Source organism: Salvelinus fontinalis, chromosome 34 (assembly GCF_029448725.1).
Source record: "Salvelinus fontinalis isolate EN_2023a chromosome 34, ASM2944872v1, whole genome shotgun sequence".
NCBI lineage: Eukaryota > Metazoa > Chordata > Actinopteri > Salmoniformes > Salmonidae > Salvelinus > Salvelinus fontinalis.
In genome coordinates this window covers 2,633,619-2,660,153 of record NC_074698.1, presented here as the reverse complement: position 1 = coordinate 2,660,153, position 26,535 = coordinate 2,633,619, and the positions used below count along the sequence as shown (strand labels likewise).

The 26,535-nt window shown below is 43.7% G+C and overlaps 1 protein-coding gene across 1 annotated transcript; it reads right to left on the bottom strand.

Moving 5' to 3' along the window:
* Positions 1–87: 87 nt before the first annotated feature.
* Positions 88–17,122, bottom strand: LOC129832860 (GTPase IMAP family member 8-like). Its single transcript, XM_055896930.1, has 3 exons — positions 15,599–17,122; positions 14,647–15,231; positions 88–2,220 (listed from the first exon to the last, which is right to left on the bottom strand). Exons 1-3 carry the CDS (start codon positions 16,395–16,397, stop codon positions 2,144–2,146), a joined length of 1,461 nt encoding a protein of 486 aa, XP_055752905.1. The 5' UTR covers positions 16,398–17,122; the 3' UTR covers positions 88–2,143.
* Between the last annotated feature and the right edge of the window lie 9,413 nt (positions 17,123–26,535).

The following is a 26,535-nucleotide window of genomic DNA, read 5'->3' as shown; positions in this document are numbered from 1 at the left end:
CTGGCTCGCCCCACCAACACAGAAAGCACTGAGCTAGGCTGAAACACCTGCATTTTGGAGCTGCCTTCCTCAAGAAAACAAAAAAGAGACCATGCGTGTATGCAGCTTTATTAACGAATGATATATGTATTTTTTACATTGTTTGCAAACTGATATGTAACACGTATTAATACCAAAATAACATGCAAAACAGGGAAGACCCCAAAAAAGTATTAATATATTTTGCCACATGTTGTTTCCATGAATTTCAGTGCAATTAAACATTAAAATAACATCATGTGCATGTATGTTTAAGTATGTGTTCTGCAATGCACTACTGTATAAAACATTCAGTAAAGCATTAGAAGTGTCAGAGTTGCGATATTTCAACTAAAAAGTTAATGTTAGATTTCAATAATACACGGCAGTGTTGTCTCACAGAACATCCATTACTACAGTCCAGTTAAGTATTGTTCTGACGACACAAGCCAAAGTCTGGTAAAATGATTCGATTGATGTGATTGTTTTAAGAGTGCCTTTTATCTTTAGGATGCCCAGCACACATGCATTTCTAAGACAATGTATTCATAATGTGTAGTTGCATTTATAATTACCATAACTCCTTGAGGGAAACAATGACAACTGGGTCGTTCTTGAATTGCTGTGGCATTTGGGGATTTTGGAAACGTCCATTCTCTAGATATTAATTATTTAAATGTATTTGGGTACACCTTCCCATTTCAAATCAACTTTTATGGCAGCTTAATGACTTTAAATCATTTCTACCATTATGATAGAATTGTGCCACCAGTAGGAGCAGTAACACCAATGACGGTAACACCAATGACAGATTTTAGGTAAATTAAGTCTTTAACACTTTAAAAATAATTGACTAAAGTTATATGATGAATAATTTTGCTCACACAATGTAACTGTCCTTCATTTACATTTCAATTGAGGTGACCACATCAGGTGAGGTAACCCCATATCACAGTCATAGTAAGTATGCCACATTCTATGCAATAAAGCCAACATGTATGTAACTATATTTGGAAGTTGAGTTGCTAATTGTTTACATAAAAATGTAACTTGAATGTTGGCTGTATGGTATATATGAGGGAGGTGTGCCCCTTCCTGTCCAATGAGGTCCTTAATGGATTTTTAATGGGGGGGGAAAATCCGCAAGTAAAAAAATGGTCACACACATATTGAGGTACTATGCCCTTGTTAGTACCACATTGAGACATTTTCTTGTGTAACTTGCTATTTATTAACAATAACTATTACTTTATTATAGCTTATGAGGTTATTAAGGATTGGCCAGTATTACATGCCTTATAATGTTTGAATAACAAATCACTTAATTAAGCCTTATGTATGGCTAATAACACAATAAAGGCCTTATAAGCTACTTATATACATACTTATAAACTAGAAATTAGTGGCTAACATGTGTACCTTCAAATAAAGTGTTACCCTTGTTTGAATTGTTGTTACTAATTGGCCCAAGGCTGTATCATTCGTGGGGGGACAACATGTTTACTGTTACCTTGTATAACTTTGTAATGAGTAATGAGATCAGCTTTAATATTGCAGATAGTGTGGCTTCTATCAATGTAATTATCGGCATCATTTCCAATCCCCCATATATTTTGGTGTAAATATAAATTTTTATTATATACATTATTTTCCTTCTTTTAATAGCCTTTGTTTGTTTGTTTTCATTGAACTGTACAATCTAGCATTCAAAATAATAGATATCTCTGAATGCCCAAATTATGTCACTACAACTCTATACTGGGTCGATGTGCTTGCCCTAACTATTGCATGCAGTATAAAGGTCTTGCATTATGTTTTATCATTGATAAACAGTTCAATATATACAAAAACATGAATGATGTACAATTATTTGTGTTTTTCATGATCGCAAATGCCACAGAAATTCAAGAATGACCCAACTACTTTGAATACATGTACAGTGCTTTCAGAAAATCTTCACACCCTTGACATTTTCCATTGAAAAAAGTCAAGTTGTGTGAATAGTTGTGTTCTTTCATTTCATTTCCAGTGTAGTTCTACACCAGGTCACTTTAAAATGTGAATGTTTTGGCTTGGGGTGCGGGAACGTGTCCACCTTACGGTAGGTAAGCATGTGCCCTTGTCACTACTGGAGCTGGCATCCTCTGCTACAGTCCTCTTCGGGGCTGTTGTTCTCAGACGACTCAGGGCTTTCTTCATCCACTGTCAAACACAAAAGATCCCAATTATCTCAAAACTTATCCTCGGGGGGGGGGGGGGGGGGGGGTTAGAATGTTAAAATAATTTGATAAAATATTGAATTTGGCCTTTAGTACTACAGCCCATAGGAACACATTGAATAACACATTCATGAATGGCAAAAAAGACTGGCAAAAAAATAAATCATAAGGAATAAGGTTTTGAAGTGTGTCATTTTTAAGAAACCTCAGGAAATATGTTTGTTTCTTCAACTTATATTTACCCTTTTATTTTTGTTGGCACAAAACTACCTCCATACTTCCAATTGTTTGTACGGGTTACCTTCAGACGAGTCCCGTGACACTTGTGGGGGTCGTAGAGAAAAAACAGAGGACACCATCGGGTTTACAAGAGTCTCCCCCTTCCATACGGTGGTCATAATAGTTAGGTCAAACTCGCTCGGATGCCACAGACGTTTATGGGAGAAGACCGATTTCCGGGATGTCTCATGGTCTGACAAATACCGCTGTAGCTCGGCTACCTTCCACCGCAGATGCGGAAGGCCGACATAGGCAGAAGCGGTGGATTGAGACACATCCCTTGCAAAACAAACTGATATTTCTAGCTTAAACTGACAGATTTTGATGGGATTTTTTTATATGGGTGTGTCAATAGGCTCTTAAGGATTTTAAAGGGCAACTATGCCACTTTTCAACCTCATATTCATTACCTCCGGCAGTGTCTACATATAGTGCTTTCGGAAAGTTTTTCAGACACCTTGACTTTTTCCACATTGTCACGGCTCCTCCTCTGCAGTGCAGGGGGCGGTTCCTCCTGCAGGCAGAGGAGGGTCGTTAAGTGATTGGAGCCACCTGGGCTCAGGGTATAAAACTGCTTACTAATCACCTCTGTCTCTCTTGCTCTCTCTCTCTCTCTGCTCCTCCAGGTATGCTCATGATTTGTTTGTTCCTTTTTAGTTTTGCATAGGTTCCACTCAGTCATGTTCACACACACATATTCATGCACCCATGCACTTTACATACACCTTACATTATGATACATCCACACCTCATTCCTTTTTCTTAGTTTAAGTTCATAGTTTGTTTATAATAAAGAACACTTTTAAATTGGCCTATACCTGTTGTTCGTGTCCCCTCATTTTTGTCACAGGCTATGAGCCGGCTTGTGACAAGTGGGGGCTCATCCGGGATAGTAGTTAACTTGGGTTAGTTTAGTTCAGATGGACAATTTTTTTTGTTTGAGTGGATGTTTTGGTTGGGCCAATTTTGTTTAAGAGAGAGTTGAGAGCCATGTGTTCTTTTGGTTCAGTTAGCTTGGTAGCTAAGCAATTCACTCTGTGTTTTTCTGGGTTTGTTCAGGTGGGAGTCCTCTCCTGTTCAGGCATATCAGCAAGTGTCAATAGGAGGCTTGTGGTGTTTTTGTTTTAGGTGGCAGTGAACGTGGGTAGAGCATCCCTTTCCCTTTTCCCCTACATCGGCTCGGGAGCACCTCCGTGGTTATGGGAGGGCCGCCAGTTTCTGGTTGTCTTTTCCACTCCACTGGTTTTGTGTGCATAAAACCCCACCACATGTGACTGCACGAAGACCAGGGCCAGTTAGTTAGTAGTTTTTGGAGGATAGTGGGGTGTGGCTCCTGTCCTTGAACCCAGACTGACAGCAGGTGAGTTGTGTTTTTTTGAGCATTTGTTATAGTTGTATTGGTTGAGGAAAATGTCTTCCATTTTGAGTAGTTTTGTTCAAGCTCCTTCAGAGGTAGCCTTAGAGTTGTGTACTAAGGAGCAGTTAATTGAAATTGCTGAACATTATCAGATTGAGATTGTTGATAAAAAAATTAAAGAGACTGTTAAAACTAGCTTAAAGCAGGGTCTTAGGGAAATGGGTGTTTTTGGCGGTCAGTCTGCTAGTAGTGAGGGTGCAAATTTTCAGTCTAGCCCTTCATTAACTTTTGAGCAGCAGAGGGAACTGTTGCAAATGCAATTAGAGATGGAGCGATTGAGAAATGCTAATAGACCGGAAAGACTACCACAGTTTGATGTTTCACAGAATCTTCGTTTGTTGCCTAAATTTGATGAGTCAGATCCAGACACATACTTTACTTTATTTGAGCGTATTGCGGAAGCTAGAGCTTGGTCAGATTTGGACATGACTATGTTGTTGCAATGTGTACTTACAGGTAAAGCACGTGAGGCTTTTGCAGCACTGAGTGTAGCTGACAGTAAAGTTTATGCTAAAGTTAAATCAGCAGTTCTGAATGTCTACGAGCTTGTGCCAGAGGCATATCGTCAACGTTTTCGTTACAGGAAAAAGTTAGATTCACAAACCTATTCTGAGTTTGTTTGTGATTTGACTTCTGCATTTAATCGTTGGTGTACAGCTTCTGAAGTTAGTACTTTTGAGGGTCTGTCTAATTTGATTGTGTTAGAACAGTTAAAAAATTCTGTTCCTGACCAGGTTGCTACATACATGAATGAACGTAAAGTTAAGTCTCCAAGTGATGCAGCAATCCTTGCAGATGAGTACAGGCTAACACATAAAAGCCATTTTGAGTCAAACAGTGACATGTACCATAAGAATAACTTTACTCCTAGGAATAGTAGGTCACCTTTCTTGGGGGCATCTTTCCAAAGGCCTCAGCAGAAGTTTGGGTCTGGAGGACTTAAAGCACCGGTTAATGCTAATACTTGTCGCTACTGTTTAGTTGAAGGACATTGGAAGAAAGATTGTCCTCGGCTTCATTCAAAACAGTCAGGTCAAGTTAAACCTGCTATGATGGCAGCTCCTGTTACAGCCTCTGACCACCAGGGTGAGCTATTTCAGCCACTAGTTGAGTTTGATTCTCAGTTTTCCCGCTGTGATTTTTCAGCCTTTATTTCAGATGGTGTAGTGTCCCTGGTAGATGGCAACCAGAATGTTAAAATCAAGATCCTAAGAGACACTGGAGCTTTAGATTCTTTTATTCTGGAATCTGTTTTGCCGTTCTCTAAAGAGTCTGATACTGGCCGTTGTGTAATGGTATGTGGTATGGGTTTAGTTCCATTCTCTTGTCCTTTACATGAAGTTACCCTAAAATGTGGTCTAGTAGAGGGTGATGTAGATGTTGGGGTTAGACCCCAGTTGCCAGTAGAGGGAGTCCACATGATTTTAGGGAATGACTTGGCAGGTAGTAAGGTGTGGGCAAATGGCAAATTAAGCATCTGTAAGAAGCAACCTTCAGTGTCCCCTGCAAGGGAATCTCCGGATCAGAACTGTGTGTCTCCTGAGGTATTTCCAGTTTGTGCGGTTACCCGCGCAGCCTCTCGTAAGGAGATTGAGAGTAGGCCAGAAAGTCTTGAGTTGCCAGTCAAACTCCAGACAGAACAGTTGACTAGTTCTAGAGATTCATTGATGACTGAGCAAAAGGCTGATACTACTTTGGCTGATCTGTTTGATAAAGTGGTTCCTGATTCAGTGGTGAGGAATAGTGCTCAGTGTTATTTTCTTCTTGATGGGCTGTTGGTCAGGAAATGGGTTCCACACTATGATCAGGGTTTAGGAGAACCAGTCTTTCAAATAGTTGTACCTACTACTTTGCGAAATAAAGTGTTGCAAACTTCACATGGTGATGTGGCAGGTCATATGGGTGTTCGTAAAACTTATGATCGCATACTTCGTTATTTTTTCTGGCCACGTTTAAAGCGGGATGTATCTCAGTTTATTAAAACTTGTGATACGTGTCAGCGCACAAGCAAGCCAAATCAGGTTGTAAAGCCTGCACCGTTGTATCCAATACCAGCCGTAGGGCAACCTTTTGAGCATCTTATTATCGATTGTGTTGGGCCATTACCAAGGTCCAAGTCAGGTCATAGCTACTTATTAACTGTTATGTGTCAAGCAACCAGATATCCGGCAGCTTTTTCCTTGCGTACCATAACTTCAAAATCAGTAGTTAAAGCTTTAACTCAATTTATTTCAACATTTGGGATTCCAAAAACCATCCAGTCAGATCAGGGGTCTAACTTTACCTCTCATTTATTTGCTCAGGTTCTCAAACAGCTTAAAGTTAAACACAACAAGTCTACTGCGTTCCATGCCCAGAGCCAGGGAGCTTTGGAACGTTTTCATCAAACTTTAAAATCCTTGCTTCGTGCATATTGTACGGAACTGTCTGCCGACTGGGAGGAGGGGTTACCTTGGCTGTTACTAGCTGCTCGTGAAGAAGTGCAGGAAAGCACAGGGTTTAGCCCAAATGACTTAGTGTTTGGCCATAAGGTGCGTGGGCCTTTAGCAGTGTTGCAGGATGGTTGTTTGCCTGAGGAACCACCTCGGAACCTTATTGACTATGTAAATGGCTTTAGGTTGAAGTTGTATAGGGCTGGTGAACTAGCGAAAGAAAAACTAAAATGTTCTCAGCGGAAAATGAAATTGAAATATGACGGACAGGCTGAGCTGCGTGAGTTTAGTCCCGGTGATTGGGTACTTGCTCTTCTGCCTCTTGTAAGTTCACCTTTTCAGGCAAAATACTGTGGTCCTTTCACTGTGTTGCGTAAAGTGTCAGATTTGAACTATCTTATTGAAACCCCTAGTCATAGGAAGTCCTCTAAATTATGCCATGTGAACCTGTTAAAATGTTCTCACTCCCGTGATCTAAGCAAAGTTGAAGGCACTCCAGCAGTGAGGTCAGTGTTGACTGCTGACCCAGTCCCTGCATCTTGTGGCTTTAATTTGGTGGAGGGGGGAGAAGAGGAAGTTAAAGTTTCAGATGAGGTCCTACAAGGACGGTTGAAAAACTCCCAGACTTTGCAAAACCTTGGGGTTTTGGTAGATCATTTAGACTCTGAGAAACGTGATGAATTGGTAGCTCTTATTAGAAACTACCCTGTTTTGTTTTCTGACACTCCATCGCAAACCCACTTAATTGAACATGATATAGACATCGGAGATGCTAAGCCTATCAAACAGAGATTTTATCGTGTGTCTGAGGAGAAGAGATTGAAACTGGAAACAGAGGTGCAGTATATGTTGGACAATGGTATTGCGGAGCCATGTTGTTCAAATTGGGTTTCACCCTGTCTATTGGTCAAAAAGTCTGATTCTACTTTCAGACCTTGCACTGATTATAGAAAAGTTAACAATGTTACTAAAGCAGACCTTTACCCTCTTCCTAGGATGGAGGACTGTATTGATCAAGTTGGGTCAGCAAAGTATGTTAGCAAATTTGATCTTTTAAAGGGATATTGGCAAGTACCCCTTACCAAAAGAGCTTGTGAGATTGCTGCCTTTATAACTCCATCTGGTTTGTTCTCTTATAAAGTGATGCCTTTCGGCTTGCGGAATGCTCCAGCCACCTTCCAGAGGCTAATGAATCGGGTGGTCTCAGGTCTGGAAGGGTGTGCCGTGTATTTGGACGACGTGGTCGTCTACTCAGACTCCTGGGAGGAGCATGTTCGGAGAGTGCAAGGCCTGTTTGAAAGACTGGTGTGGGCCAGGTTGACTATTAATTTGGCAAAATGTGAGTTTGCCAAAGCTACAGTCACATACCTAGGCAAGGTTGTTGGTCAGGGATTTGTCTGTCCCGTGGAAGCCAAGGTTCAGGCTGTGAAGCAGTTCCCACAGCCCTCTACAAAGAAAGAACTGATGCGCTTCCTGGGAATGGCGGGGTACTACCGTGCTTTTTGTAAAAACTTTTCGGTAGTAGTGTCCCCACTGACCAATCTGTTGAAGGCCAAGGCTGAATTTATCTGGTCCACCCAGTGTCAAGAGGCATTTGATGCAGTTAAGACTTTTTTGTGTTTGGCACCTGTGTTGGCAGCACCAAATTTTGGGAAACCTTTCAAATTGCAGGTAGACGCCAGTCAAATCGGTGCTGGGGCTGTGCTTCTCCAGGAGAATGACGACAAGGTTGAGTGTCCAGTCAGTTTCTTCTCCCGAAAATTTAATAAGTATCAGAAAAACTATTCAGTAATTGAAAAGGTGGCTTTAGGTCTCATTTGGGCTTTACAGCACTTCGAGGTCTATGTTGGTTCGGGTTTGACCCCTTTAACTGTGTTCACTGACCACAACCCACTTGTTTTTCTGAGGTCCCTGCAAAACCCCAACCAGCGCCTGATGCGTTGGGCTTTGTTCTTGCAACCATTCAACCTTGATATTAGGCACATTAGTGGTAAGGATAATATCATTGCTGATGCTCTGTCCCGTGCTCCTTTAACCTAGCTTGTATCTTTTCTCTGCTGACCCCTACGGGCTGTCTGCGCCTCTTTTCTCTTAAATTGCTCCCCAGGTACCAGGGCTGCTGAGTTTGAGGGGCGGACAGTCAGCTGGGGGACACGGGGCTACTGCTAGGAGCCGGGATTGGTATTTTTTTTGTTTATTTGTTTTTGGGGAAATTTGAATTATTTTGATTATGTTGGAGGAAGTTGGGTTGAGGGTGGGACCCTCATTTTAAGGAGGGGGGTGTCACGGCTCCTCCTCTGCAGTGCAGGGGGCGGTTCCTCCTGCAGGCAGAGGAGGGTCGTTAAGTGATTGGAGCCACCTGGGCTCAGGGTATAAAACTGCTTACTAATCACCTCTGTCTCTCTTGCTCTCTCTCTCTCTGCTCCTCCAGGTATGCTCATGATTTGTTTGTTCCTTTTTAGTTTTGCATAGGTTCCACTCAGTCATGTTCACACACACATATTCATGCACCCATGCACTTTACATACACCTTACATTATGATACATCCACACCTCATTCCTTTTTCTTAGTTTAAGTTCATAGTTTGTTTAATAATAAAGAACACTTTTAAATTGGCCTATACCTGTTGTTCGTGTCCCCTCATTTTTGTCACAGGCTATGAGCCGGCTTGTGACAACATTTTGTTACATTACAGCCTTATTCTAAAATTGATTAAATAAATAAAAATCCATGGCAATCTAAACACAAGTAAGATGGCGCCGACATATATGGCAGCTCTGCTTCTAGCTCCTAAGCAACTTCGCGGTATTTTTATGTGTGTTATTTCATACATTATTAGCCCAGAAAAGGTTTTGTGTTATTACATACAGCCGGAAATAACTTTTGGATATCAGAGCGGCGGTAGCATTACGACCAGGAATATGATTTCCCGAATTGGATCATTTGTTCATACCCCCCAGGACAATTTAACTTTTTCCAGAGGCTGCTCCAAAACACCGCCGGCTGGATAAGAGGTATTCGGAGTGGAATTCTAGTCCGACTCAGGAGGCGTGCACACCATCTACCGAGTATATTACTTGCTAATGTTCAGTCTCTGGATAATTAAGTAGACGAGCTAAGGGCGAGGGTCTCCTTCGGGATATTACTGTCCCCGTCCATTCAGCCATCTGGGTTCTCAGTGCATTGCGCAGGCAGAAATAAAGAAAATAGGAGGGGGTGTATGTTTCATGATTAACCACTCATGGTGCGATTGTGATAACATACAGAAACTCAAGTACTTTGGTTCACCCGACCTAGAATACCTCAAACAAATGCCGGCCGTATTACCTCCCAAGGGGATTCTCTTGGGAGTCACAGCCGTTTATGTTCTTCCTCAAGCCGATACCACAACGGCCCTCAAAGAACTACACTGGATTTTGTGCAAACTGGAAACCACATATCCTTAGGCCGCATTTATTGTAGCTGGAGATTTTAGCAAAGCAAATTTGAGGAAAATGCTAACGAAGTTCTAGCAACACATTGAAGGTAGTACATTGGACCACTGTAGTACATTGGATCAAAACATTGGACCACTGCTACTCACCTTTTCGAAATGCCTAAAAGGCGCTTCCCCGCCCTCCCTTAGGCACATCTGATCAGGACTCCATTTTTCTTCTACCTTCCTATAGGCAGAAACTCAAACAGGAGGTACCCGTGCTAAGGTCTATTCAATGCTGGTCTGACCAATCGGAATCCATGCTTCAAGATTGTTTTGATCAGTCGGACTGGGACATGTTCTGGGTAGCCTCTGAGAATAACATCGACGAATACACGGATAAGGTGACTGAGTTCATCAGGAAGTGTATAGGAGATGTTGTACCCACTGTGACTAATAAAACCTACCCAAACCAGATGGTAGGATTCGCACAAAAATGAAAGCGGAAACCACAGCATTTAACCATGGCAAGTTGACTGGGAATACGGCCGAATACAAATAGTGTAGTTATTCCCTCAGTAAGGCAATCAAACAGGCAAAACATCAGTACAGAGACAAAGTGGAGTCCCAATTCAATGGCTCAGACACAAGACGTAGGTGCATGGTCTACAGACAATCACGGACAACAAAGGGAAAACAAGCCACATCGCGGACACCGAAGTCTAAACACTTTCTTCCGCTTTGAGGACAACACAGTGCCACCGACGTGGCCCGCTACCAAGGACTGTGGGCTGTCCTTCTCCGTGGCTGACGTGACTAAGACATTTAAGCGTGTTTACCCTCGCGAGGCTGCCGGCACAGACGTCATCCCTAGCCGCGTCCTCATAGCATGCACAGACCAGCTGGCTGGAGTATTTACGGACATATTCCTGTCCCAGTCTGCTGTCCCCACTTGCTTCAACATGTCCACCATTGTTCCTGTACCCAAGAAAGCAAAGGGAACTGAACAAAATGACTCAATTCTGTCATCATGAAGTGCTTTGAGAGGCTGGTCAAGGATCAAATCACCTCTACCTTACCTGACACCCTAGACCCACTTAAATTTGCTTACCACCCCAATAGATCCACAGACGATGCCATCGCACTGCTCACTGCCCTATCCCATCTGGACAAGAGGAATACCTAGGTAAGAATGCTGTTCATTGACTATAGCTCACAATATAGTCAATGAACAGCATAGTACCATCCAAGCTCATCATTAAGCTTGGGGCCCTGGGTCTGAAACCCCGCCCTGTGCAACTGGGTCCTGGACTTCCTGTCAGATGACCCTCAGGTGGTGAAGGTAGGAAACAACACCTCCACTTCGCTGATCCTCAACACAGGGGCCCCACATGGGTGCGTGCTCATCCCCCTCCTGTACTCCCTGTTTACCCATGACTGCGTGGCTACTCACACCTCCAACTCAATCATCAAGTTTGCAGATGACACAACAGTAGTAGGCCTGATAACCAACAATGACGACACAGCCTAAAGGGAGGAGGTGAGGGCCCTGGGAGAGTGGTGCCAGAAAAAGAACCTCTCACTCAACGTCAACAAAACAAAGGAGATGATCGTGGACATCAGGAAACAGCAGAGGGCGCACCCCCCTATCCACATCGACGGGACCGCAGTGGAGAAGGGGAAAAGCCTCAAGTTCCTTGGCGTACACATCACTGACGGTCTAAAATGGTCCACCCCACAGACAGTGTGGTGAAGGCGCAACAGTGCCTCTTCAACCTCAGGAGGCTGAAGAAATTTGTCTTGGCTCCTAAAACCCTCACAAACCATCATTTTGGGATGTATCACCGCCTGTTACGGCAACTGCACCGTTCGCAACCGCAGGGCTCTCCAGAGGGGGCAAACTACCTGCCCTCCAGGACACCTACAGCACCCGATGTCACAGGAAGGCCAAAAAGATCATCAAGGACATCAACCACCCATGCCACGGCCTGTTAACCCCGCTATCATCCAGAAGGCGAGGTCAGGACAGGTGCATCAAAGCTGGGACAGAGAGACTGAAAAACAGCTATTTTAAGGCCATCAGACTGTTAAATAGCCATCGCTAGCCGGCTTTCACCCGGTTATGCAACCCTGCACCTTAGAGGCTGCTGCCTTCTATACATAGGCTTGGAATCACTGGCCACTTTAATAATGTTTAAATAATGTTCACATACTGCTTTACTCATCTGTCACACCCTAATCTGTTTCACCTGTCTTTGTGATTGTCTCCACCCCCTCCAGGCGTCGCCCATCTTCCCCATTATCCCCTGTGTATTTATACCTGTGTTCTCTGTTTGTCAGTTGCCAGTTCGTTTTGTTTCGTCAAGCCTACCAGCCATTTTTCGATCTGTTCCTGTATCTCGATTTTTCCTGTATTCTAGTTTTCCCGGTTTTGACCTTTCCTGCCTGCCCTGACTCTGGGCCTGCCTGCCATCCTATACCTTTGCCCCACCTATCTGGATTACTGACCCACGCCTGCCCTTGACCTGTCTTTTCCTGCCCCTGTTGGATTAATAAACTGTTGTTACTTCGAAATTGTCTGCATCTGGGTCTTACCTGAAACGTGGTCATCTCATGTATGTACTGAATACTATTCTACTGTATTTTAGTCAATGCCACTCCGAAATTGCTCAATCTAATATTTATATATTAATTCCATTCTTTTACTTTTAGATTTGTGTCTATTGTACTGAATCGTTTTTAGATAATACTGTACTGTTAGACACTACTGCACTGTTGGAGCTAGGAACACAAGCATTTCACTACACCTGCAATAACATCTGCTAAATATGTGTATGTGACCAATAACATTTTATTCGACTTGATTTGAATACCCCATAATGACACAGCAAAAACAGGTTTTTAGCAATTTTTGCAAATATGTGTGTATATATTAATCACGTAAGTATTCAGACCCTTTGCTATGAGACTCGAAATTGAGCTCAGGTGCATCCTGTTTCCATTGATCATCCTTGAGATGTTTTTACAACTTGATTGGAGTCCACCTGTGGTAAATTCAATTGATTGAGGCATGATTTGGAAAGGCACACACCTGTCCATGTAAAGGTCCCGCAGTTGACAGTGCATGTCAGAGCAGAGCAAAAAAACCAAGTCATGAGGTCAAAAGAATTTTCCGTAGAGCTCCTAGACAGGATTGTGTCAAGGCACAGATCTGGGTAAAGGTACCAAAACATTTCTGCAGAATTGAAGATCTCCAAGAACACAGTGGCATCCATCTTTCTAAAATGGAAGAAGTTTGGAACCACCAAGACTCTTCCTAGAACTGGCCACCCGGCCGAACTGAGCAATCGGGTTGGGGGAGGCCTTGGTCAGGGAAGGGACCAAGAATCCGATAGTCACTCTGTCAGAGCTCCAGAGTTCCTCTGTGAAGATGGGAGGACCTTCCAGAAGGACAACCATCTGTGCAGCACTCCAACAATCAGGCCTTTTCAGTAAAAGGCCTCTCAGTCTCTGGTCTGATGAAACCAAGATTGAACTCTTTGGCCTGAATACCAAGCATCACGTCTGGAGGAATCCTGGCACCATCCCTACAGTGAAGCATGGTGGTGGAAGCATGGTGGTGGCAGCACCATGCTGTAGGGATGTTTTTCAGCAGCAGGGACGGAGAGACTAGTCAGGATCGAGGCAAAGATGAACGGAGCATAGTACATAAAGATTCTTGTTGAAAACCTGCTCCAGAGCACTCAGGACTTCAGGCTGGGGTGAAGTTTCACCTAACAACAGGACAACGACCCTAAGCACACAACCAAGACAACGCAAGAATGGCTTCGGGACAAGTCTGATTTTCCTTGAGTGGCTCAGCCAGAGCCCGGAATTTAACCCGATCGAACATCTCTGGAGAGACCTGAAAATAGCTGTGCAGTGACGCTGCCTATCCAACCTGACAGAGCTTGAGAGGATCTGCAGAGAAAAATGGGAGAAACTCCCCAAATACAGGTGTGCCAAGCTTGTAGTGTCACACCCAAGAATACTTGAGGCTGTAATCACTGCCAAAGGTGCTTCAACAAAGCACTCAGTAAAGGGTCTGAATACTTATGTAAATGTGATATTTCAGTTTTTTTCTTTTACACATTTGCAAACATTTCTAAAAACCTGTATTTGCTTTGTCATTATGAGGTATTGTGTGTAGATTGATGAAGGAAAAAAACTATTTCATCCATTTTAGAATAAGGCCGTAACGTAACAAAATGTGGAAAACGTAAAGCGGCCTGAAAACTTTCCGAATGCACTGTATAACAAAAAAATGCTTGACAAAAAAAATCATAACAACATACATTACTGTTCAAAAGTTTGGGGTCACTTTATTTTCCTTATTTTTGAAAGATAAGCACATTTTGTGTCCATTAAAATAACATCAAATTGATCAGAAATACAGTTTAGACATTGTTAATGTTGTTACTGACTATTGTAGCTCGTAACGGCAGATTTTTAATGGAATATCTACATAGGCGTACATAGGCCCACTATCAGCAACCATCGCTCATGTGTGGCACATTGTGTTAGCTAATCCAAGTTTATCATTTTAAAAGGCCAATTGATCATGAAAAAACCCTTTTGTAATTATGTTAGCACAGCGGAAAACTGTTGATCTGATTAAACAAGCAATAAAACTGGCCTTCTTTAGACTAGTTGAGTGTCTGGAGCATCAGCATTTTGTGAGTTCGATTGCTTTTTTTTCAAAAATATGGACATTTCTAAGCGGCCCCAAACTTTTGAATGGTAGTGTACATGAATTTCATCCAGAAGTGAATTAATGACAGCAGGGAAAGAAGATAGCGGGTCAGTATCATCTACTGTATACTTACTCTGTATTGGCAAGAAGGCCTCATCACCGTTCTCTCTGATCATTTCCTCTATTTTGTCCAGCAGATCTGAGATGTTCCTTGTGTCCTTCCCCGGCAACTTGCTGTCCACCACGTGATAATAGTTCCCACAGTATTCCAACAACCTGTGGAGCTCCCGACCTCCCCTCTGAATGTGCTCCTCGACGGGCGTTCGGCCCAGCCAATCCCCGCAGCTGAACAGCACCATGGTGTGGAGACACGCCCTATCACCAAACAGGCACTCCAGGTGGGCCTCCAGGGTCCGCCTCTTGCGTGAAGTGAGGGTGGAGATGATGGGCAGCACCAGGAGAAGGGTGTGGGGGCCAGGCCGGAGGAGGGTGGCCCCTCGCTTTGACTCCTGTCTGACGTGTTTCTTGGTGCGTCTTATGGAGAACCAGTCCCAGCCGGGGGTGTCAACAATGGTGACCTTGCGTCCGGCTACCTCGGCCTGCCTCCTAAGGCTCTGCTCCGTCTCTGTCCCCGACTCAAATTCCCGACGGCCCAGGATGGTGTTCCCTACAGAACTTTTTCCCACTCCTTTCCAGCCCAGCAAGAGGACCCTCAGCTCTGTGAGAGACAGGGAGAGATAGAAAGCTTTATAACGTGTATGTTATTTATTCAAACCTTTATGAACTTTTATGAACTATTATGCCAAGTATACAAAACTCTTAGAAAAGCAGGTTATATTTAAAAAGGTTCTTCAGGTGTCCCCGTGGCAGAACCCTGTAACAACGTTATCCGGTGTTATTAAATTAACCGTTGTTAAAAACCCTTTTAGGTCCCAACCCCTTTAGGGATTCCATGTAGAAACCTTTCCACAGAGGGTTCTACGTGGAATCCAAAAGGGTTCTTCAAATGGTTCTCCCATGGGGACAGCTGGAGAACCCTTTTGAAACCCTTTCTTCTAAGAGTGAAGGCAATAAGAGCTGGTCACCTCTGGGAGGCCCTCCGACCATCCGCAGCCTCTGCCTCTCCCTCTCCTCCCGCTCCTCTCTCATCCGCCTCTCTTCCACCGCCTTCCTTGCCTGCTCTTCCTCTAGCAGAATCAGTTCGTCTACTGCAAAATACCAGCCATGGTTTTCCTTAACCTGCTCCTCTACCTTCTCCAGCAGCTCCTGAACTTGTGTGTTCACCGTGTTGTCATCCCCACTCTGCTGTGTGTTACTATCCAGGCCATGGTATCTGTTACCACACCTCTCCACCAGCCACTGAAGGTGCTCCCCAGCTGCAATGAACTCCTCTACGAACATCCCCTCAGGTAGCTGGTCAACCCCAGTGAAGAGCACCATGGTGGACCTCCAGGCCCCTCCTCCTAGATGACCCAGCTGCTTCTCTGCTGCCTTCCTGTGGCCCTCTGTGAAGGGCTGTGACACAGGGACCACCATCAGGAGCGCGTGGGGCCCTGGGGGACAGAGGGTGGCACCGACACATGGTCCCTCCTTGCTAGCCCGCTCTGGCGGGACCCCGGTGGTATCATCCGCTGAGTCATGGGGTATAATCCAGCCTGGGGTGTCAACCACGGTGACACGCCTCCTGCAGACCTCCCCGTGGCCAACGGTGCTGTGGACAGTCTCTGTCCCAGTCTGGAAGACCTCCTCACCTAGGATGGCATTCCCTGTGGTGCTCTTCCCAGCTCCTGGTCCCCCCAGCAACAGAAGCCTACGCTCCGGGAGATGACAGAAGGGTTCAACTGTCGGAGACGACAACGACTGGCAGATATTTGGACTCTCCATTTGAGCTCTCCAAGGCAGAGAGTAAAAGATAATTTCCTGTTTTAATGTCTATGCTGTCAGATGGCCACAGAAGAGAGAGCTATAACTGACAGTAGCTCCTGTTGGGATTGTCCATGGAAGAGTGCAGATTAATATCTGTAGCGAAACATAGAGGAGCAGAGCTACAGAACTAAACTCACCTACCAGTACCAAATTCAGAGCCAGTGGAGAATGTAGCCATTTTGTCTCTAGCCTCTTGTTTTCTTTCTCACCCCTCCACGCTTTTTCCCTCCTGCTCCTTCAAAGGATACCAGTAGTCTGTCATATGGTGTATCCTGACCGGTCCACAAAATGCTGGCAGTCAAAAAGGTTTCCTCTTCTAGTCTCTCTGTCTCATTCTCACTCTCATTCAATCGCAGAACATTTCACTCTATCCCGCCCCACTCTCTCTCTCGCTCTCTCTCACTGTTTCCCCATTCTCTCTTTGTCTCTCCTTCTCTCTCTTCCTCCCCTTTTCTTTCTCCCTTTCTCTCTGTAGGTCTTTCTGTCTTGCACCCCCTTCCCTGGAACTACGTTTTTTCTCTTTTTTTATTTATCTTCTCAAGAGCGAAGATTGTGCAGACAGGAAGTCAACGCCATGCAGCTTCGGGGAAATGACTGGTCATATTGAGGTGAAGAAAACAAGGGAGCTTCTCCTACACCTAGCACGACATACTGCTGCAGACAGAGACAAAGTGGGGAGCAGTGCTGGAGAGAAGTTACCGTGGTTACAGCTGTGGGAAGAATGCCCCCAATGCTGCACTTTATTTATAATACAGACATTGGAGGAACAATTGTGAGAGAGGGAGAATATGAGGGAGGAGGGAGAGCGATGATGATCATATTGAAATAGGGTATTTACAAAAAAAGACATTTGAAATGCAGACCAGAAATGTGTGGTTATGTACAGTTGAAGTTTACATACACTTAGGGTTGAGTCATTAAAACTCATTTTTCAACCACTCCTCAAATTTCTTGTCAACAAACTATAGTCTTGGCAAGTCGGTTAAGACATCTACTTTGTAGATTTGTCTCCAACAAATGTTTACAGACAAATTATTTCACTTATAATTCACTGCATCACAATTCCAGTGGGTCAGACGTTCACATACACTAAGTTGACTGGGCTTTTAAACAGATTGGAAAATTCCAGAAAATTATGTGATGGCTTTAGAACAGGGGTGTCAAACTCATTTCGCATCGTGGGCCACATACGGCCTAGGGAGATGTCAAGTGGGCCGGACCATTAAAATTATACCATACTCTGCTATAAATAACCAAAATATCATGTCTTTCCTTTGTTTTGGTGTAAAGAAGCACAAGAACATTAGGAAAATATTGAAATTTAATGAACTATCCTTTTACAAAACATTTCATGAAACACCTCATATTTCCTTAGACAAATGTGCAATTTACTTTTATCATTCACAAATATGCATTGCAACTGATCCCACTGATTGTACAAAGGCACAAAACTTTAATTGGTACTGAAAAATATAGTAATGCACTTTAAGATTAAATGAGACTTTTAAAGAAAGGAATTTTTAAACCACTTACACATACGCATATAAAATCTAAATGTAATCCCTGCGTACACCTTACAAACTAAGGAGAGTGATTTTAAATGTGTAATGAAGAAAGTGTTCGCCTGTCCTGTAAATCTGTAAACTTCATACATGAAACATACATACACATACAATACATACTGAAAATTTATGGAGTTGTATGAACAGTAGAATTCCATCACACAACTTTTGTTTTGAAGCTGCTGACTAACATTAAAGTGCACATTTTTTAAATCACCACAGTAAGGATTCATCTTCACAGAGCTGTATTCTTTCAATGCAAACAGTATCTAAGGCAGCATTTTAAAGGTGTTAGTCTAGTCTGGACTTGTATTTGTTCCTGAAACTTGGCATCTTTTGGCCTGTACAAGTGCATCAACACCAGGTGTCATGTCCTGACTAGCTGTCACTTTCAGAATGTCATTTAAGTGCTTGTTTGTGAGCCTTGAACGCATTTTTGTTTTATTGATATTCATCACTGAGAAAATTTGTTCACAAAGGTAGGTTGTCCCAAACATGCACAAAATTTTAGCAGCCAGGGCTGTTAATTTGGGGTACCCTGGTAGTAGATACTGATAAAATCTGTCCAGACCTACAGAGGCAAATTTGCCCTTCAAATCTGCATCACACTGCAAATCAATTATCTCTAGCTGAATTTCGACCGGCAGATCAGAAGCTTTAACTGTGAAAGGTGAGCGAAAAACTGAAAATTCTGTCTCAAGTTCACCAAATACCTGAAAACGTTTCTCAAACTCCCGCAGTAGTCCTGCAATTTTGTCTTTGTACCGTTTCATGTCCGCATCAGGTCTGGTCACACACACATCTCTCAGACAGGGGAAATGAGCAGGGTTGCCATTTGCCAGTTGCATCTCCCACAAAGTCAGCTTCAACTTAAATGCATGTATGTTGTCAGAAAACTGTGTGACAACTTTTTTGCGGCCTTGCAACATTTTGTTCAGATTGTTCAAGTGTTCAGTAATATCAACCAAGAATGCAAGGTCCCGTAGCCCTTCCTGAGATTGTAATTCCAACACCGGTTTTCCTTTTTTCTCCATGAACTGTCCGATTTCCTCTCGTAGATCAAAGAAATGCCTCAGCACAGCGCCTCGGCTTAACCATCTCACTTCAGTGTAGTATGGCAGGCTGTGGGTAATGTTGCTGTCGCTGAGAAGTTTGTCAAACTGACGATGGTTCAGACCTCTGGACCGGATGAAATTTACAGTGCGAACAACCACCTCCATGACGTGGTCCATTTTCAGCGACTTGCAACACAATGCCTCCTGGTGCAAAATACTGTGAAATGTCCAGAAACGATCTCCTCCATTAAGGGCTTGTACTTTGTCTTTGAACTTTGTCGCGACACCTGCTTTCTTTCCGACCATGGATGGCGCGCCGTCTGTAGCCAGGCTGACAGCGCGGGACCAGTCGACTCCAACTCTGTCCAATGCAGCAACGACAGAGCCGAAAATGTCCTCGGCTGTTGTGGTGTCCATCATTGGCACCAACTCAAGAAACTCTTCAGTAACAGTCAATGTCTCATCAACTCCTCGAATAAATATGGCCAGTTGGGCCACGTCTGTGATGTCAGTGCTCTCGTCAATTGCCACGGAAAATGCAATAAATGACTTGACTCTCTGTTTCAATTGACTGTCTAAATCTGCCGATAGTTCCGAAATCCTCTCTGCTATAGTATTCCTCGTCAGGCTAATATTGGCAAAAGCTTGTCGCTTCTCGGGACATACAAGTTCAGCCGCCTTCATCATGCATCGTTTAACAAAGTCACCGTCGGAATACGGCTTCGATGCTAATGCTATTTCGCTAGCAATTAGGTAGCTGGCTTTTACCGCTGCTTCACTGACTTCTCGGCTCTGGATGAAAGTTGACTGCTGTTTCCTCAGACCCGCCAGCAATTCGTTAATCTTATCTCTTCTCAGTTGTCCTTGCAAGCCGTCATATTTTTCGCTGTGATGAGTCTCGTAGTGGCGTCAAATATTATATTCCTTCAATACCGAAACTTGTTGCAAACACACCAAGCACGAAGGTTTTCCGTGCATCTCTGTAAATAAATAGGACGTGGTCCATTTTTCTTTGAAAATTCTACACTCCTTATCTACTTTTCTCCGTTTGGATAACGACATTTTGGCTAATGAGGGTGTAGCGGAGAGGTAGAGACCAAGGTATTAACAACGTCGTAACAAGCAGCAGATGGCGCATTGATACCGTCTGCTGTTTTCAGTCTGTCTCAGTGATGCGGCTTGTCTTCTACTCTGATGGAAAGAGTGCGCCCCTTAGCGGATAATCCATGAATTGCAGCGAATTAAAAATATTAATTCCATGTCTTTCATGCATTTTTTCCACTTTCAAATTATCCTGCGGGCCTGATCGAACCTCCTTGGGGGCCGGTTCCGGCCCGCGGGCCGTATGTTTGACACCCCTGCTTTAGAAGCTTCTGATAGGCTAAATGACATAATTTGAGTCAATTGGGGGTGTACCTGTGGATGTATTTCAAGGCCTAAATTTTCAACTCAGTGCAAATTTGCTTGACATCATGAGAAAATCAAAAGAAATCAGCCAAGACCTCAGATTCTTTTTTTTTTAGACCTCCACAAGTCTGGTTCATCCTTGGGAGCAATTTCCAAACGCCTGAAAGTACCACGTTCATCTGAACAAACAATTGTACGCAAGTATAAACATCATGGGACCACGCAGCCGTCATACCGCTCAGGAAGGAGACACGTTCTGTCTCCTAGAGATGAACGTACTTTGGTGCAAAAGTGCAAATCAATCCCAGAACAACAGCAAAGGACCTTGTGAAGATGCTGGAGGAAACAGGTACAAAAGTATCTATATCCACAGTAAAACAAGTCCTATATCGACATAACCTGAAAGAACGCTCAGCAAGGAAGAAGCCACTGCTCCAAAATCGCCATAAAAAAAGCCAGACTATGTTTTGCAACTGCACATGGGGACAAATATCGTACTTTTTGGAGAAATGTCCTCTGGTCTGATCAAACAAAAATAGAACTGTTTGGCCATAATGACCATCGCTATGTTTGGAGGAAAAAAGGGGATGCTTGCAAGCTGAAGAACACCATCCCAGCCGCGAAGCACGGTGGTGGCATTATCATGTTGTGGGGGTGTTTTGCTGCAGGAGGGACTGGTGCACTTCACAAAATAGATGGCATCATGAGATGGAAAATTATGTAGATAAATTGAAGCAACATCTCAAGACATCAGTCAGGAAGTTAAAGCTTGGTCGCAAATGAGTCTTCCAAATGGACAATGACCCCAAACATACTTCCAAAGTTGTGTCAAGGACAACAAAGTCAAGGTATTGGAGTGGCCATCACAAAGCCCTGACCTCAATCCCATAGAAGATTTGTGGGCAGAAATGAACAAGTGTGTGCGAGCAAGGAGGCCTACAAACCTGACTCAGTTACACCAGCTCTGTCAGGAGGAATGGGCCAAATTCACCCAACTTATTGTGGGAAGCTTGTGGAAGGCTACCTGAAACATTTGACCCAAGTTAAACAATTTAAAGGCAATGCTACCAAATACTAATTGAGTGATTGTAATGGGATAATTATACTGGATGTTATTATAAATGTACATTCTGCCAATGTCGATGTGTATTAAATAGAGTTTTTACTTTGAGTGATAGGACCAATTTGAATCATTGATCAATGTCATTCTACATTTTGGTTGGATAATTAGTTGGGTTTTTAATTATGATTTGGAAAATGAATTATTTCCCTGACCTTTTCTCTAATCCTGACTACATCTCTGATGGTGAGTACCCCAATTCTGAGCATGAGGACTCAGAGGGATGACTGTCCTTTCTGTTGTGATGAGGCCTGTGTTTAGACACTGGTTCTCCTGTAACTTAGGGAGCATTCCTATGTTCAGTTTTTTATTTTTTATTTTCCTCAACGATGTATTATTCTGTGTGATTAAACATGTGCAAGTCTGTCTTGTAGAATAAAGGTTGTAAACTTAGTTTCCGAAGGGAGAAAGCTTACATATAAGCTAAGGTACTCGACATTGAAGGGATTTGATTCTTTATTTTCTTTTAAATATTGATTATGTATTTTTTCCAATTACTTGTCTCCACAATGTCTGTGCGCAAGTCACTCCCTCCTTTCGCATTGGGGGGAGGTGTAGGGCAGTGTCTGGAACCATTGTATGTCCTCTGATGTTGCACTTATGCTGGGATAGTGTATGACCTAGAGGCTCACTCCCCTCAGTGAGTTTGTCTAGAAGAGGGGTCAAGAAGGGGTTTACTTGAGATGGACGTATCTAGAGTTGACAATTGATTTATGCCATTGGATGAGATGGTGTTTTTGTGCTATGAAATACCAGGAACGGGATTAGAACCTCGTCTAAGGTGAACTGAACGATAATTTATAGTGAATGTTATCTGGCTAAGGGATACTCCTTTCTCAATTATAAAGTCCCTTTGTGAACTGTTCCTAAGATCTGTGGTTCGTCATGTAAGTTGAGAAGGGTGTATCTTGGCTATAAAAGATCTTTGTACTTTTCTGTTGTCACTTTCAATGGTTCATTAGAGATGGCGCATCATTGAAAGTCAAATGCTATTACAAGGTCTTAAACCACAGTGCAGTTCAAGAAGAGTTAAGAAAATATTTACCAAATAAAATAAAGTAAAAAGTAACACAATAAAATAACAATAGCGAGGCTATAAACAGGGGTACCGGTACTGAGTCAGTGTGCGGGGGTACAGGTTAGTTTAGGTAATTTGTGCATGTACTGTAGGTAGGGGTGAAGTGACTATGCATAGGTAATAAACAGCGAGAAGCAGCTGTGTACAAAACAAAAGGGGGTGTCAATGTAAGTCTGGTGGCCATTTTATTAATTGTTCAGCAGTCTTATGGCTTGTGGGTAGAAGCTGTTATTCAGGAGCCTTTTGGTCCTAGACTTGGCGCTCCGGTACCGCTTGCTGTGCGGTAGCAGAGAAAACAGTCTAACTTGGGTGACTGGAGTCTCTGATGATTTTATGGGCTTTCCTCTGACATCGCCTATTATATAGGTCCTGGATGGCAGGAAGCTTGGCCCCAGTGATGTACTGTGCCATACGCACTACCATCTTGAGCGCCTTATGGTCAGATGCCGAGCAGTTGCCATACCAGGTGGTGATGCAAACGGTCAGGATGCTCTCGATGGTGCAGCTGTAGAACTTTTTGAGGATCTGAGGACCCATGCCAAATCTTTTCAGTCTCCTGAGGGGGAAAAGGTTTTGTCGTGCCCTCTTCACGACTGTCTTGGTGTGTTTGGAGCTACATCTCATGCTTGCTTGAAAAATGATGATTGAGATTATATTCCTTAAAAACTGCAACACTTTCTTGGCATATCAGCCTTATGTCCAATATTAGTAAAAAAGTATTTTGCTCTCAATTCTTCTTTAAACACACAACATTCAGAGTCCACTTTTCTCATTTTCGCAGCACTCATTTTTAAAGTCAAAAGTCGTCAAGTAATGAAGTGGCTATGATGACGGAGCGCATTCTGAATCTGACTGTAGGCCCAAATACAGAGCACGCTGCCAGGCTACAGCGCCATTGGAGGTTGTTTGTTTATCATGGAATGAGTAATTTTAGACCAAAAATCGTAAATCAAGTATAATAATCTTTAATACTGTAGTGTCTTAGCTCTTATTACTTATTTATATAATAAGAAAGACTCTGAATACAAGAATGGTACTGGAGCTTCACATTTTACTGGAATCAGTTAGTACCAGAATAACATAGAACAACACTGAGCATGACCAAGGGTGCTCCATTCTTAAAGGGGACATCAGTAATTAACAGAACATAACATTCCTTCTCTTATACAATCAGAGTTACTTTTACCAAACCACAACTGAAACACTTCCCAGAACTTGTTGTAGTTATTTTACATCTTTTAAATTGAACTTGAACAGTTAGTTTTTGTTTGTTTGTTTATAAGTCCAGTCTGTCTGGTGGATGGTGCCTTCGTTCTGGGTAGCGCCTAGGATTGTCTGGAGGCTCCTGAACATCCTCAGTGTGTGCTTGCTCCCTTATAGGTTCTGCTATAGCAGCACCTTCATCAACACGTTCCCTTCTTTCAGCCTGGGGTCTCTTTAATGCTCCACCGCCCTCTACAGTTCCCTGTGTGTCACTCTCAGGAGCTCTCTGTGCCTGTTCTCTCTCGATTGTTGTGCTGTTTTCCGTGGAATGCATTTAGTTAATGTGACGCCGCCACATTATGTCTGGGCTCACTTGAACCTGGTAAGTTCTGGGTCCCGTTTGTGTATGTACGGTCCCTCTTGTCCATTTCCCTCCTCCTCTGTAGTCTCGCACCATCACTTCCTGTCCTGTTTGGAGATGGCGCTCCCGGCCACCGGAGAGTTGTTGTTTGCTTGTTTGTTCAGCACTTCATTACGCCTGTTAGGCTTCATGATGTTCGGGAGGCCTCTCCGCCGTGTGCGGAGAGGCCTCCCGAACATCGGTGCGGCTGGGCTTTCATTTGTCGTGGCATGTGGGATGTTTCGGTAGGAGACCAGGAACTTGACCAGTTTTGTTTGCAAAGTCCCTTCGTCTCGTTTTGCTGCACGGAGTCCTTGCTTTAGGGTTTGCACAAAGCGTTCTGCCAGCCCAGTGTTTGGTGGCAGGGTGGCAGGGTGGTACGGAGCTGAGGTTGAGTGTCTGACCCATCTTTTAGTGTGTGTGAAAGGACGGCCCCTAGGCCATAAGGGGACGCATCACAAGCCAATTTCACTGGCAGTTCAGGGTCGTAATGCATCAGGACCTGTTCAGATGTGATGAGCCGTTTCGCCTCCAGAAATGCATTTTCACACTGTTCTGTCCACCGCCATGTCCTATTCTTTTCCAGGAGCTGATTTAGAGGCTGGAGTACTGCTGAAAGGTTTGGGAGGAATCTTCTGTAGTAATTGATCAGTCCCGCAAAAGATCGCACTTCTGTGATATTTTGTAGTCGTGGTGCCTGTACCACTGCCTCGATTTTGTCCTGTGTTTTGTGCAATCCATTGCGGTCAATTTCATGTCCACAGAAGACAATCTTGTCTTTGAAGAACTCACACTTCTGTAAGTTTGCCTGTAGACCATACTCTTTCAGTCTTTTCAGGACCTCTTCCAGGTTAGCCAGGTGTTCTTTGTCGGTGCGTCCTGTTATGATCATGTCATCCAGGATACACTGGGTTCCTGGGATTCCTTGCAAAATCTGGTCAATAGTTCGTTGCCAAATGGCTGGGGCCGATGCGATGCCAAAACCCAGGCGGTTATACCTGTATAGACCTTTGTGTGTGTTTATTGCCAGGTACTGTTTGGAGCTCTCTTCAACCGGTATCTGCAGGTAAGCCTGTTTCAGATCGATTTTACTGAAGTGTTTCCCACCAGCTAGTGCAGCAAAGATGTCCTCCAGACGTGGCAAGGGGTATTGGTCCACATGCAACATTGAATTCACAGTTACCTTGAAGTCCCCACACATTCTAACAGACCCGTCTTTCTTCACAATAGGAACTATGGGTGTGGCCCATTCGCTTCTGTCCACTTTCGTCAGGATCCCTGTATCCTGCAAGCGATCAATTTCCGCGTCCACCTTTGGTCTCAGGGAGTATGGAACAGATCTGGCTTTGCAGAATTTTGGGGTTGCGTCATCTCTCAGTACAAGTTTTGCTGTGAAGCCTTTTACTGTTCCCATCTGATCACTGAACACTGTGTTGTATTTCTTCCGCAAGTGTTCCAGTGTTTGGTCTGTGTCTTTCTCTTTGGACTGGAACGTGTGGAGCATTTTCAAATCACACCAGTTCAGCTTTATTTTTGAAAGCCATTCCCTGCCAAATAATGGGGGGCCAGTTCCGGGCACCACATACAGCTGTAACTACTGTGTTTGCCCCCCATAACTCACTCTGACCTGCAACGCCCCCATTGGGCTCAATCTCTCTCCTGAGTAGGTCTTCAGCAACACATTTTTGTTCTTCAGCTTGATAGCCTTGTGCTCATTGTAGACAGTAGTGGAAATTATAGACACTGCAGATCCTGTGTCCAGCTCCATTTTGAGGGGTTTGCCTTAGATATCTGGTGTCACCCATATTATGCTACTGCTGGGAGAAGTCACTGTGTTTAACTCCATTGTACCAATTCATCGTTCATCTGAATCACTGCCACTGTTCTCTGCTAGTGCATTCACAGACCCTTTAATTTTCTCAGTTTTCCTGTTGTGACTGAATTTTGCTCTGCATGCTCTTTGAATGTGCCCCCTTCTACTGCATTTGTGACAAATTTTGTCTTTGAAACGGCAGTCCTCTGCTCTGTGACCATCTCTGTCACACCTGTTGCATTTTTCGGCCAAACGGGGGTGCTGTCGGCTGCGTGAAAACTTGTGCAGGGAAGTTTGTGATAGGTCAGTATTTCTTTTACTTTGCAAGTCAAATGCATCTTCATCGCGAGGAAATGTAGCAGTAAATGTAAAAGTTGACCAACTGAAGGGGAAGATTCCCAGTGTTTGTGATGCTTGTAATTTTGTGCGACACAGACAGGGTGGCGTGAGTGGTGAAA